At 33.2% G+C, this 12,697-nt stretch overlaps 1 protein-coding gene across 10 annotated transcripts; it reads left to right on the top strand.

Moving 5' to 3' along the window:
• The first annotated feature begins 1,802 nt into the window (after positions 1 to 1,802).
• Positions 1,803 to 12,556, top strand: LOC111284419 (UBQ, helicase-c and DEAD-like helicase domain-containing protein). 10 transcript variants are annotated; one of them, XM_089746668.1, is made up of 28 exons: positions 1,818 to 2,138; positions 2,225 to 2,251; positions 2,531 to 2,869; positions 3,829 to 3,940; positions 4,043 to 4,140; positions 4,814 to 4,966; positions 5,392 to 5,460; positions 5,700 to 5,822; positions 5,900 to 6,049; positions 6,132 to 6,263; positions 6,372 to 6,451; positions 6,619 to 6,713; positions 6,790 to 6,857; positions 7,237 to 7,356; positions 7,435 to 7,493; positions 7,600 to 7,707; positions 7,809 to 7,884; positions 8,337 to 8,473; positions 8,558 to 8,717; positions 8,815 to 8,994; positions 9,080 to 9,196; positions 9,811 to 9,966; positions 10,417 to 10,584; positions 10,733 to 10,842; positions 11,037 to 11,160; positions 11,659 to 11,754; positions 11,833 to 11,895; positions 11,968 to 12,556. In XM_089746668.1, exons 1-28 carry the CDS (start codon positions 1,986 to 1,988, stop codon positions 12,028 to 12,030), a joined length of 3,336 nt encoding a protein of 1,111 aa, XP_089602794.1. In that variant the 5' UTR covers positions 1,818 to 1,985; the 3' UTR covers positions 12,031 to 12,556. The 10 variants fall into 10 exon arrangements, 8 of the variants coding, with proteins under 8 accessions (XP_089602790.1, XP_089602791.1, XP_022728826.2 ...); XM_089746669.1 differs by having other exon boundaries at positions 1,821 to 2,138; positions 2,225 to 2,276; positions 2,778 to 2,869; XM_089746664.1 differs by having other exon boundaries at positions 1,809 to 2,138; positions 2,225 to 2,869; positions 10,733 to 10,782.
• Positions 12,557 to 12,697: the final 141 nt, after the last annotated feature.

Genomic DNA, 12,697 nt, shown 5'->3' with positions numbered 1-12,697 from the left:
TAGAGGATTGACCCTATAACCCAGGGGATCAATCCGATCAAGCTGTTTTGTTGTATCTTATTTTACACTCTACTCACTAATTTGATCATATCTTGAGTTATGCAAATCCAAATCAAAAACCGTTTGAATATTTAGAAACTAGACTTAAAGGGCTTTCTATCCATATAAAATTCATTATCTAATTCATTGTGTACAAATTATAGTGAATTTTCAAATCTACTCCTTATACAATTTTTAGATAACTGTAAAGTATTTAGTAAAAATTCAAAATATTTTCTTAAAAAATTTGGATTTTGATTTTATTCAATTCATTAGAAAGTAGACTCAAAGAGCTTTTCAACTATATAAAATTAAAATATTAAAACTTTGTGAATTAATACAAAAAAATAAAACAAATTCAATGATAAAAAATTTTGTTATTATAAAATAACTTTATTAAGTTAATCTATTTTTCAAAACCAATATTATCAAAATAGTATTAAGTCCAAAATAAATAAGTTCATTTTAAAAAAAACAATTGGATTTTCATTTAAGCTCAAATAAATAATCTTTAAAAAATAGATTTGGTTTGAGAAATATGAAAATAAAGAAAGGTTTATTTACATTTTGAAAAAACATATTATTTATTTAGTATCAAAATATAAAACTTAAGAACATGTACTAAATAAATCTTTTTCAAAATCTTAATCAAACTTATTTAGCTTAATGTTTTGTCATTTGAAAATAAAAATCAATTCAAAGCTAACGAAAAAATTGATTTAAAACTTACCATCAAAGCAAAGGACTAGAAACTAATCAACTAATTGAAATTAAATTCGATAAATTCACGAAACTTTACACCACAACTTCCCTTTCATTATTCCGTTTGTTATAAGTTTCCACCCGATTCGAGACTCTTGAGTCATATAGGACTAAACGAATCGTAGCTTGACTGAAAATTTAGCTTCACTGCCTCTAATCAAGTAAAGATTTAAAGATTGGACTTTTCGTAAAACAATAACATTTTTCTAAAGTGGGGTTGTAGATTGAAAGAGTTCTGAGGGAAGAGAAGACAGGAAAAAAAGGGCCATTGAAAGGAACAATCCATTTAAAAATAGATGAATAAAAAGTAATACTCAACTATGAAATAATATGGCGAAGGAAGAAGAGAGAAATGATATAGATAGTAGAGATTGATACAATTTAGGCAAAGCAGAGATGAGTCAAACAAAACTTATATATGTAAAAGCTACTGGATGACACATGTTATTTTTTTGTGTACCTTTATCTTATCCTTACGACAACACACTAAAGAGAGCATGTTCAAATATAAAATTGTTAAGAAAAAAGATCAGTTGTCATCACCAAAATCTTTAAAAATCTTTTTTATATAAGGTAGTATTGATATTATCAATTTTTATAAAATTTAGAACAAAATTAAAAATTTATATTACATTAAAATTTATAATTTTTAATATAAAAATAAAAAAATTTATAAAAAATAAGAATTTTAAATGTTAAAAAATAATTTTAATACATTCTAAAATAATGGACAAAGAAAATAGATCATGAGAGTAATTTATGTATTTGTATTTATTTATTTAATATTTAATAATGTAAAATATAAAAATTAATCAATTTATATTAATATGTATATAAATTATCTATTTTTTATTTTTTAAAACTTATATATGATTTTTTAAAATTTTAAATTTCTATGCCAACGCAACCTCAAATCGCATCACACCCCCATCCATTTTTAAGTTGAATTTGATTTAATCAAATCAATTAATTTTTGAATTTTGATTATTAGTGTTTTCATTTGAAAAAAAAATCACCATATATTTTAGGGATCGAGTAATGCCAAAGCCGGGCTACCTATATAAAGCCGCAACTCCCAAAAATCAAATAAAAAAAAACCATTTATTTTCCAACTATTTCAAATGAGAAAATTGACAGTGTGACAGAAAGAAAGAAAGAAATACGTCGAAATTAATGAAAAAAACATGGCGGAGATGGAAATCCAAGTCCGATCACTGAGCGGTGAATCCACCGCCATTGCTGTATCGCCAGAAAAAACAGTTAACGATCTCAAGCATCTCTTGAAACTCTCTTTCCCTCCCGCCTCTTCTTCTCCCAATTTTCACCTCTTTTTCAAGGTATAAACAACCAACATTTTTTATTCTCATAACACATTGATTTTAATGCTTTCTTTCCCTATACCCATTAATTGTTTTTGTTTCAGGGTACCAAATTGAACTTGCAAAGCAAAGTGGGTAGTCTCTCGATTCAGTCCGGTGAATTCTTTGTTTTGATTCCATTTACTAAGAAAAACAAGCCTCAAATTGAAAACCATAGTTTTTCCAACGATGCAAGCGCTGCGACAAGCTTTGCAGATTCTACTTACTCTGATATGATGCAAGAAATCTCATCTTTACGCGACGATCTAGGAAAGTTTAGTAAAGATAATAATAGTAATAGTCATAGTAATATTGATAGGGATGAGAAAAATGAGGGGCATCCTTATGGGTTTTTATTGAATGTATTGCAGTCTTCGAATGGGGATTTGTTTGAGGAAAAGAATTGCCAGAAGTTTGTTGAGGTTTTGAAGTCCATGAATTGTTTGTCCAGTCCATATTCAGGGAAATGTATGTTGTTAAGTGAGGCCAAATTAAAGATTAGTGATGAACATGCTTCATGTTTGTGTCCTGTTTGGTTGAAGAAAATTGTGGAGGCGTTTGCTTTCTTAAGCATTTTGTCTGTGTTTTTTAAGCTGCGAAAAATGAGAATGACTACAGGTTGTTTGAAGCAAGTGATGGAGAGTTTACAAAATTTTGGGGTTGGGGTTTATATGGAGGAAATAGAGTGTCTTTCTGTTCTTTGTCCCAAGGTTTGTTTCTTTCTATGATTCTATAAAACCCTGTTGGTTGAGTTTCTTGCTGATATAAAGCTTATCTATGAGCATTGTATGTTATTTACTTAAGTTTGAGACAAGCTTCATGCTTACTTTAGACATATGTACCAGTTTCTAGACCAATTCTATAATCACGTTTCTGGTTTTAATAGATGCCTTTCCGTTTGGATCAAGTTTCTCTTGGTTGGATATCATGATTTAAAAGACAAATTAGAAGGATTGTGCATGATCATTGTTGTGTCACTATTGGAAACTTTTTTTTAATTGCATATATTGAAATCTGGGAAGGAATTTGTGCACCTTCTTGCTGGCTAAAGTATATTTTGGCCTGTGCTGTTAGCTATCAAAATTGGCAGTGCATGGAAAGCACATGCTTTTTTTACTATCACCTATAAGGAATCATATATGTATGTATGTAACTAAATATATATCAACCATGGATAAAATTGTTCATTGACATCAGCTGTGAGATGTCTTTGCATATGGATCCACTTTTGTGTTGAACAGTATTCTTCCCTAGTGTGCTTTTGATGCTGCATTGGCAGTTTGTGTAGTTTAACTCTATGCATGGCTTCCTTGTTCTCTTTGAACAGTAAATCAGGTTAAGTCATGTTAAATCTCCAAGTTTTACCTTTGATCTGTCCAAGTTTTGACAGATCTTATTCTATAAAATGCAAACTGCAAATTTCTTCTTCTTATGTTCTTTTACATCACAAGTCCATTTCAACTTACGTTTCTCTAGATGTTTGGATTGCTGTGAAAGTTATAGCTTTATTTCACAATATTGAATTTCTTTGATTGGAGTTTTGTTCATTAACTTTCTATGACAATGATCTCAAAGCACTTTTAATTTTCACCTCTCTATTAGTGCTCTTTAGATTCTCTGTTTCATCTTTCATATGCTTGAGTGAAGTGTTTGGTTGTGCCTGTCTCAGGTGGTGTGTTTTGTAAATAATGATATGGAGCCTAAAAATTTTGGTGAAGCACTTGTTATCACCCGTTCTTCAACAAAGGAGGAAGACAAATTTGACAACAAACTTGGAGCCGGTATTATTGAAGATAAATACATTTCTCCCCTTTTTTAGTTAACTTTAGATATGTTTCCAAGCAAGTAAAACTTTTTGGACTGTTCAACCTTCTTGTTCACAGGTAAAACATGCATGCCTCTTTCAAAGATTTTTAGCTTAATGAAGAAATGGGAAAGGTCATTCAAAACTAGCTTGTGGGAGAATATCAAGTTGTTAATGGTAGTCTTAACTGCTTCCAATCCTGAATTTGTATTAGTATATCTGTTTTTTCAAAGGCGTGCATAAATATTTCCTACATCAAGATCCTGGTGGTTCTTGAGAAGTTTGAACTCTACAAGGACATGTTTATTGGAGTGATTTCATGAGCTTTTTTGCCCTCTACTTACTTTCCTTGAGTGGCTAGTTTTATTATTTCTATTAATTGTCAACCTTTTCCCTATTATCTTCTGTTTCTATTGTAACTCTCAACTTAACATAAAGAGCTGAGTCTGAACCATCCATGCTCTGAATTTTATCTATAGCTCTCAAATAACAGATAATATTAATGACAGGATTTTCTATTTTGGACAAGGCAAACTTATACATATGTATCTGTTGATTTTTTCAAGCTTTGGATTTTATTATTGAAAAGTTATGACTCTGTTGCAAAATATTATGTGCTTCTATATCATAACTGCAAGCAACAATTTTTATTTTACATATCCAATGGGGAAAATATCATTTCTTTTCTCTGGATAATTTTGAAGCACTTTCATATTATTGGTTAGCCTAAGTTCATTTTCTTGACTGCCCCTGCATTATGTTTTCTTTCTTAAGGCATACTGCCAGCTGTAGGCATTGAACTCTTTTTTCTATCATGAGTTGCTGAATGATTATATTTTCTTTTGTGCAGTCTAAAGGGAAATATGAGAATCTGCTCTCATTTTCCTTAGAGGATTTGCTTACCTTTGTAAAGAACGGTGGCAGTGATTTGGAAAGAAATGAAGCAAAACGGGCTAGGAGAAGCAGGTCCTCTGCTTCAAATTCAGTCAAAAGACGATGTCATGTATGTGTCAATTCATACTTAGTACAAGGTTATAGTGCTTTTTCATGATCTAAATTTTATCTTTGCGTAACAATAAATACGTGAAAAAAGAAAAAAAAAAAGAAATATAGATATTTTCGCTTTAAGCTTAGTGAAATAGTATTTTTATACCATATTGGGGTTAAATGGTTTGTCAAAAACTTAAATTACATATTGATAACTTCTGTATTCATGCTGTTTGACTGTCACAGTTTCTTTAGCTCATATGTTATATAAGCATTAGAGGTTATTTTTTGTTAGAGATTGCAAATTCTTTATGCTAAGAAAAGAACCTACATTTGGAATTCATTATTGGGCTGTCCTTGACCTTTGTGTTATCAATGTTATAAAACTGCTTTTGAAGTTCAAGGTACCTATATCATTGTTACAACTTCTTGACTTAGCAGGACACGAGTCATTTGGTACCATCAGAAATGGTCGAGCACCTCAGAAAGAGCGTTGGAACGGATGGACAGGTTTTTTCTACACTTTGTTTGGGTTCTTGGAAAGAAAATTTTCTCCCATTGAATTTCATAGGAGCTGGTGGGCAGGCTGATGTACAAATATACTGGATTTATTTTCTCAGAAACTCGTTTGGGATCATGCACATGTCTTATTTCATTACTACCTAATCGCCCTAACATGCTAGCATTTTAGCATCTCTTACTTGAAAGGATTCTCTGAACACTCCACTCTTGATGTATGACTGATGCAGATGGTGCATGTTGAAAATATTGGTGCTAGGAAAGCTTCCTATGTGGAGATACCTAATGAACTCTCGGACAACTCAAAATCTGCCCTTAAAAGCATTGGAATCAATAAATTGTACAGCCACCAGGTATGAATTGTTTACAGTACTGCTATCCTTTTAAAGGCAAGATTGTGCATATGTTTGAATCCTCATTATCTTTACAGGCAGAGTCGATAATGGCATCCCTTTCTGGGAAGAATGTTGTGGTAGCAACAATGACATCTAGTGGGAAATCTGTTTGTTATAATCTGCCAGTCTTGGAGGCATTGTCCCATAATTTGTCGTCATGTGCACTTTACTTGTTTCCCACAAAGGTTTGTTACAGTTAGGCTTATCAATTTTATGATCATGGCTCGTGGGCATTATCTCTATCAGACAAATTGTTCTCTGATGCAGGCCTTAGCTCAAGATCAACTAAGAGCTTTGTTAGCTATAATAAGTGGATTTGGTTGTAGCATAAATATTGGGGTATATGATGGTGACACTTCTCAGAAAGAAAGGACATGGCTTCGAGACAATGCTAGATTGGTATATTAGCAAAAGTGTTAGCTGTCTCAAATATAGTCTTTCCCATCCCTCATCCCCAGTTGTCTTTTAGCTATCTTTTATCTGAAATACTTGTCATTTTGAATGCAGTTGATCACAAATCCTGATATGTTACATATGTCAATCCTGCCATTACATAGACAATTTAGTAGAATATTATCAAATCTTCGGTAAGATTCATCTGAAAACAATCTTTACTCTCACTAGTTACAGGACTGGTTGACTTTGGTTATGTCTTTTTAGTCAATATCTTGATTCAAATTGTGGCCTTTTTTATGTGATATTCCTATTTATTACTTTTTCATGACTAAATTATTTCTATCTTCTTATCATACAGTTTTGTAGTGATTGATGAAGCTCATGCTTATAAAGGAGCTTTTGGATGCCATACTGCCCTTATTCTAAGAAGGCTTCGCAGGCTTTGCTCCCATGGTAATAAGAAAAATTTTAGGAATTCCTAGTTATATCCTTTTTTTTTTTTCTTGACGTGGTGAGGTGGATTGTGTAGTGTATGGAAGTGATCCTTCTTTTGTTTTCTGTACGGCAACTTCTGCCAATCCTCGTGAGCACTGTATGGTAAGATTCGTACAGAGTATTATCTTCATTTGCTTTTGTTTCTATTACTGTGTGTATTCTGTCATGATTGTGGCTTTTCTTTTGTATAACCTACATACCACCTCCACTTAGTTTTCATGCTTTTTTCAGAAAAAAACCACCACACAATTTAAGGGTGACTATTTTCTGGTTGAGTTATTTTGCCAGATTTTCATTGTATTTGTTTGTATGTAGCTTGCCTCATTGTCTGGCCTGAATTTTCAGGATTCTAAAAATTTTTACTATTTTAACTTTCTTTCACTTAGATTTGAGGTTTACCTTATATCTCTCAAGGTTTTAGTTATTAGATCCTTTTTATTTGTTTTTTTGAATTGGAACATAATTTTTGTGAATGCTTCAGGAACTTGCAAATCTGTCAACATTGGAGCTCATTGAAAATGATGGAAGTCCTTCTTCTGAAAAGCTTTTTGTTCTCTGGAATCCTGCTTTACGTCTAATATCCATGGGTCCTTTTGCTAATGTTGTTGTCTTTTCTATTTAGCTATTGCTTTGCTTGAGTAGGTTATGATATATACCAACTGATACTGTTAGATTACAGGAGCCGGATAAAAGCGAGTATGGCATAGATTCTAGAAATGCTTCTGTTAAGCGTTTCAGGTATGATAACAATAATCTTCCTCTTCATTGAAAAGAAATATTTGGGGGTCCTAAGTTGTTATTCATTTGGTATATCATAACTATGTTTCTCTTTCTTGCTCCTCAGCCCAATTTCAGAAGTTTCATACCTTTTCGCAGAAATGGTTCAGCATGGACTTCGTTGTATTGCTTTTTGTAAATCGCGTAAACTTTGTGAGCTAGTTTTATGTTATACGTATGTCTCACATCATGATTCTGACCTGTACTACTTGCTCTTCAAGCATTTCTACAATGCAAAAAATGGTGTATAACTGTATTAATCTATTACTGTCTCAGACGTGAAATTCTTGAAGAGACGGCTCCCCACCTTGTCAATTCTATCTGTGCCTATCGTGCTGGTTATGTTTCTGAGGTCAGTTTTTTTTTTTTTTTTGGTGGTAATTTGCTGTTGATAAATTTTGGCAATGATGTTGGTGACATGACAAAGTTACAATCCTTGCCTTTGTGAATTCAGTTTTGTGTTTGCTAAATTTTTTCAATATGAATTAATGTGTTAGGGCAAACATTGTTATCCTAATTAAGTCTTGTCCTTGTTGATTTGTTTAAAGATTGGTGAGAGTTTATTAATTGATTTTGAAACAGTTTTCCTAGTTTTCATAATTATCTTTTTTAGTGGACACTCCTGTATTAATTCTTCCTATTAAATGTGTTTTGTTGTGCTATTTTCTTAATATACTAAATAGGTATTTCTAGCAATGAATGGTCGCAGTTGGGGCCTTTTATTTAAAAATGAGTTAATCATGTGCAAAACCTATCTCCAACTAATGATTTTCCTTATTTTAATATATGTTGGCTGTAGTGCAGGATAGGAGGAGAATAGAGAGTGATTTTTTTGGTGGAAAGCTTTGTGGTATTGCTGCAACAAATGCACTTGAATTGGGAATTGATGTTGGACATATTGATGTAACTCTGCATTTAGGCTTTCCTGGTAGTATTGCCAGGTATGGTACAAATTCATCATTGATCTGTCTATAGAAGTATTATTTTCATAATTTCTAATTGGGGTGTTTCTCTGCTGAATTTAGCCTATGGCAACAGGCTGGTCGGTCTGGCAGAAGAGAAAGGCCTTCTCTTGCTGTGTATGTTGCATTTGAGGGGCCTCTGGATCAATACTTTATGAAATTCCCTGAGAAACTATTCAGGAGTCCAATTGAGTGTTGTCATATTGATGCTCAAAACCAGCAGGTATTATGTTCTCAATGATTGTGATATCATCTAGATCAATTTGTGTTAAGTTTCCAGAAAATTTGCAAATTGATGCTTAGTTGCTGTATTCATTCAGGTGCTTGAACAGCATCTGGTTTGTGCAGCTCTTGAGCACCCATTGAGTTTGCTTTACGACGAGAAATATTTTGGGTCTGGTCTGAAAAGTGCCATAACTACACTTAAAAGTAGAGGATACTTAATTTCCGATCCTTCAAATGATTCTTTGTCTAAAGTATGGAGTTACACTGGCCACGAGGTAAAAATTTCATGTTTAGGTTTGATAGCTTGTTTACTTCTCACTTCCTAATTACTAAGTATTTTCTTATATCCTTTTCTTTCAGAAAATGCCTTCACGTTCGATCAGTATACGGGCAATAGAGGCCGAGAGATACATAGTAATAGATACACAACTGAATGAAACCCTTGAAGAGATTGAGGAAAGCAAGGCTTTCTTTCAGGTGTAACTTCTTGATGCATGACAAGATCACACATATTTAAGGATTAAAATATTGACATTTTTTATAAAAGAAAATATTTAGAGATTTATTTTATTAATAATATATTTTAAGTCTCAATTGTGATTTACATATTTTGGAGTATTTAGGTTATTTCAATCAATTAGACTTTATTTATTTACCCAATGCTTTGTAAGGAGGTAGCTTATGTATACTTAACACTATTCTCAATCTTAGGTATCTTATGTTGATTATGAATTCAGCTATTGAGAATTGTTGTTAAATACATTGCCCGTCTCTTATACCTAATTTCTTTCCTCTCCCGACATTCATCTGCTTTTTTGCCTTGTGCTCTCATTGGTCTTTCCAATCTCTGTTTTCTTCCTATATTTCTCTGTATATTTTTCTCTTCCTACCTTATACCATATTACTTCTTGTGTTCCTTATTCTTATTATTTATAACTTATTTGTTTTGTTCAAAAAACATGAACTTATTTGTTAGACCCTGGTATGGTTCTCTTTTTTCATAGATCACCTCTACATGTATAATTATGTGAATTCTTTCTTTCTTCTCTCTCTTTTTTTGGGTTTCTTTTATAATTGTTCCTATGATACAGGTATATGAAGGTGCTGTTTACATGCACCAAGGGAGGACCTATCTGGTGAAGGATTTAGATTTATCAAGAAAAATTGCTTATTGCGAAAAAGCCGTTTTGGACTATTACACAAAGACTCGTGATTATACTGACATACATATTATTGGTGGTAAAATTGTAAGTCAGACTATTAAATATCTGTTACCTGGAAATTAGCTGATTTAGAGCTTGTCTTTCTTTTTATCAACTTTATTGATGTCTTCACACTTGCACTTTGTGCTTTTGGTAAGATGTTTGAATTTTGGTGCCTTCTTTCCTTTGCCTCTTAGTTTTGGAAATTTGAAAAATGGCTGTACGACTAGGTGCAAGATTGGTGATAGAACTTTATTTCCTGATATGACTAACATTGAAATAGACGAAAAACTAAAAAGCAAAGGCAATCTTTAATGAGTGAAGGTATGCAATCTTTAATGAGTGAAGGTATGCTTCATGTCTGATATACAATTGAAATAAATTGAAACTACGTATTTTGCTATCAGATGTCCTCGTTATTACTTTTTCAACGTGACTACTTTTGGAACTTGGTATGTGAAAGCTTCACCTTCTATTCGTCCTGGTTTTCCACAGGCCTATCCCGCCCGGGTCTCAAAGGACCAGCTCCCAAGAACAACAGCTCAAGCAAATCCTTGCAGTGTCACAACTACATGGTTTGGCTTCCGCCGAATTCGTAGAGGAAGCAACCAAATCTTAGACACTGTTGATCTTTCTCTGCCTAGATATTCATATGAATCTCAGGTGCTTTTAGGAGCACTATTAACCATATTTTTTTATTTCATTTGTTCTTTGACAATCTTTTCTAGTTGTTATCCCTTGATGTGCCATATGTATATATGTATATGGTAACTAGCATGTCTTATCTTATCTACCTTTCGCATGCATGCAGGCAGTTTGGATTAGTGTTCCACAATCTTTAAAAATAGAAGTAGAGAAGAGGTACTCATTCCGTGCCGGTCTGCATGCTGCTTGTCATACGGCTTTACATGTAGTCCCATTGTAAGTATTTTACATGTAAAATCTTTTCATTATCAAAGTCTTTCATGTAAAAATGTTGAGGTCTGGAAAGATCTATTTCACCTTATGAGGTTTCTTACCAACAAACATTAGACATTGGTTCTCTTTTTTATCTTTTTTCCTATGGCAATGGGTGATTCTGTGCCTGACTTCTTTTATAATGCCCTGTCATATAGATATATGAGATGCAATTTATCTGACTTGGCTCCAGAGTGTCCAAATCCTTATGATACCCGCTTCTTTCCTGAAAGAATTCTATTGTATGATCAGCATCCTGGAGGGACTGGTGTCTCAAAACAGGTAAGTAATTGCTGTGCTTTAAGTCATGCTTGACAGTCCTACGAAAAAGTTCTGGATCATTATTTTTGCTTGAAGACTTTGAAGCTTGTTGAATGAGTGTTACTTTGAATTGACATTTGAAATAATTTCATTTTTCAACATCTGCTAAAGCTTTGAATTGTTAAAATTGGTGATGAAAGGTAAATCGTACAACGTCATCTAAGGTACCCTGGCGGCTGCTTAAATTAAAACAGGGGCCTCTGCACCTTTTGCCAATTGGTTCTAGGTTGAGTGGTCATCATAAAATATCACATTATGATATATGCTCTTTTTTGTTTGATGCAATTCCAAACTTAATCATGATAGACCGGTAAATGATTGGGATAAAGCAATTATATGTTCTTGACAGAATGAAAAGTTTTTATACAAGTTAATGGCCGCTTGGCTAGTTCAATATTATGGAGATAGATTTTGAGTCCTAGTCAATTGTTAATATGGAAACATTGGAATATGCAACAGATCCAACCTTACTTTACAGAGCTTTTGCGTTCCGCTTTGGAACTTCTCACATGTTGCCACTGCTCCTCAGACACAGGTTGCCCAAATTGTGTTCAGGTTTGCCTTAATTCTCGGAAGCTCTTTTCTTTTTTGTCTCAGCACTGTAGTGACATTTATAGATCTTGTCTATTTCAGCATCCGGCTTGTGACGAGTATAATGAGCTCATAAACAAGGATGCAGCCATCATAATTATAAAGGTTCTACTCTCAAAACCATGGATTTAATTACCTGTTTCTTTATGAGTGACTACAAAATTCTCGTTTGTTCAGGGTGTTTTGGATGCCGAGAAATCATATTTTGAAGGACACCCGGATTCCACAACCAGTTGTTGAGGATAGGAAACAATTCAACATCACATGTAGCTTCGAGTGCTGATTTTTTTACGTTGAATTACATTCCTTGGTTCAAATGGCATACCATATCTCCATTCTCAAACCCCCCACAATCCCAGAAATTTCACCAGACATTGTTCGTGTTTGCTATGTCCTAATGCCACTAATTGCAATTATTTTTATGCGTACATACATACGTATATATGTTTTAAGCAATGAGTGGTGTTAGTGAGCCAGGCTGCTAATGATACCTGGGAAACTGTTGCCATTGCCTTTGCCAAATGCCGACAGAACCGAGAACAGGGCTCCGACTTCAAATCTCCAACCTCCAATCTCCAACAACAACAACGTGTGAATATGTTGAACTCCCGAAAGAGGAGAGATAGGGCAGGTTCTGATTGGCGTTTAAGATGGAGAGAGAATCTTATCCCAAATCAATCGAAAACTTTATTCGTTTATGTCTGTACTAAGCTAACTATGTTAGTACAATGAAAATAAAAATGAAGGAAATATTTTATTTATTCAATCTTTTTTTTTCCCAATTTGTTATTTTGTTTGTTTTTCTTTCTTTATTATTAGCAGGTGGGGGAGAAAGAAACTTTAGCTGCAAATACGTAGGGATGAGAAAAAAAATCGAAAAATTGAAAAATTAATTTGAAATTATAAT

Source organism: Durio zibethinus, chromosome 17, assembly GCF_047325235.1.
Source record: "Durio zibethinus cultivar Kanyao isolate XHJ-2024 chromosome 17, ASM4732523v1, whole genome shotgun sequence".
NCBI lineage: Eukaryota > Viridiplantae > Streptophyta > Magnoliopsida > Malvales > Malvaceae > Durio > Durio zibethinus.
This window is presented reverse-complemented; position numbering and strand designations above follow the sequence as displayed.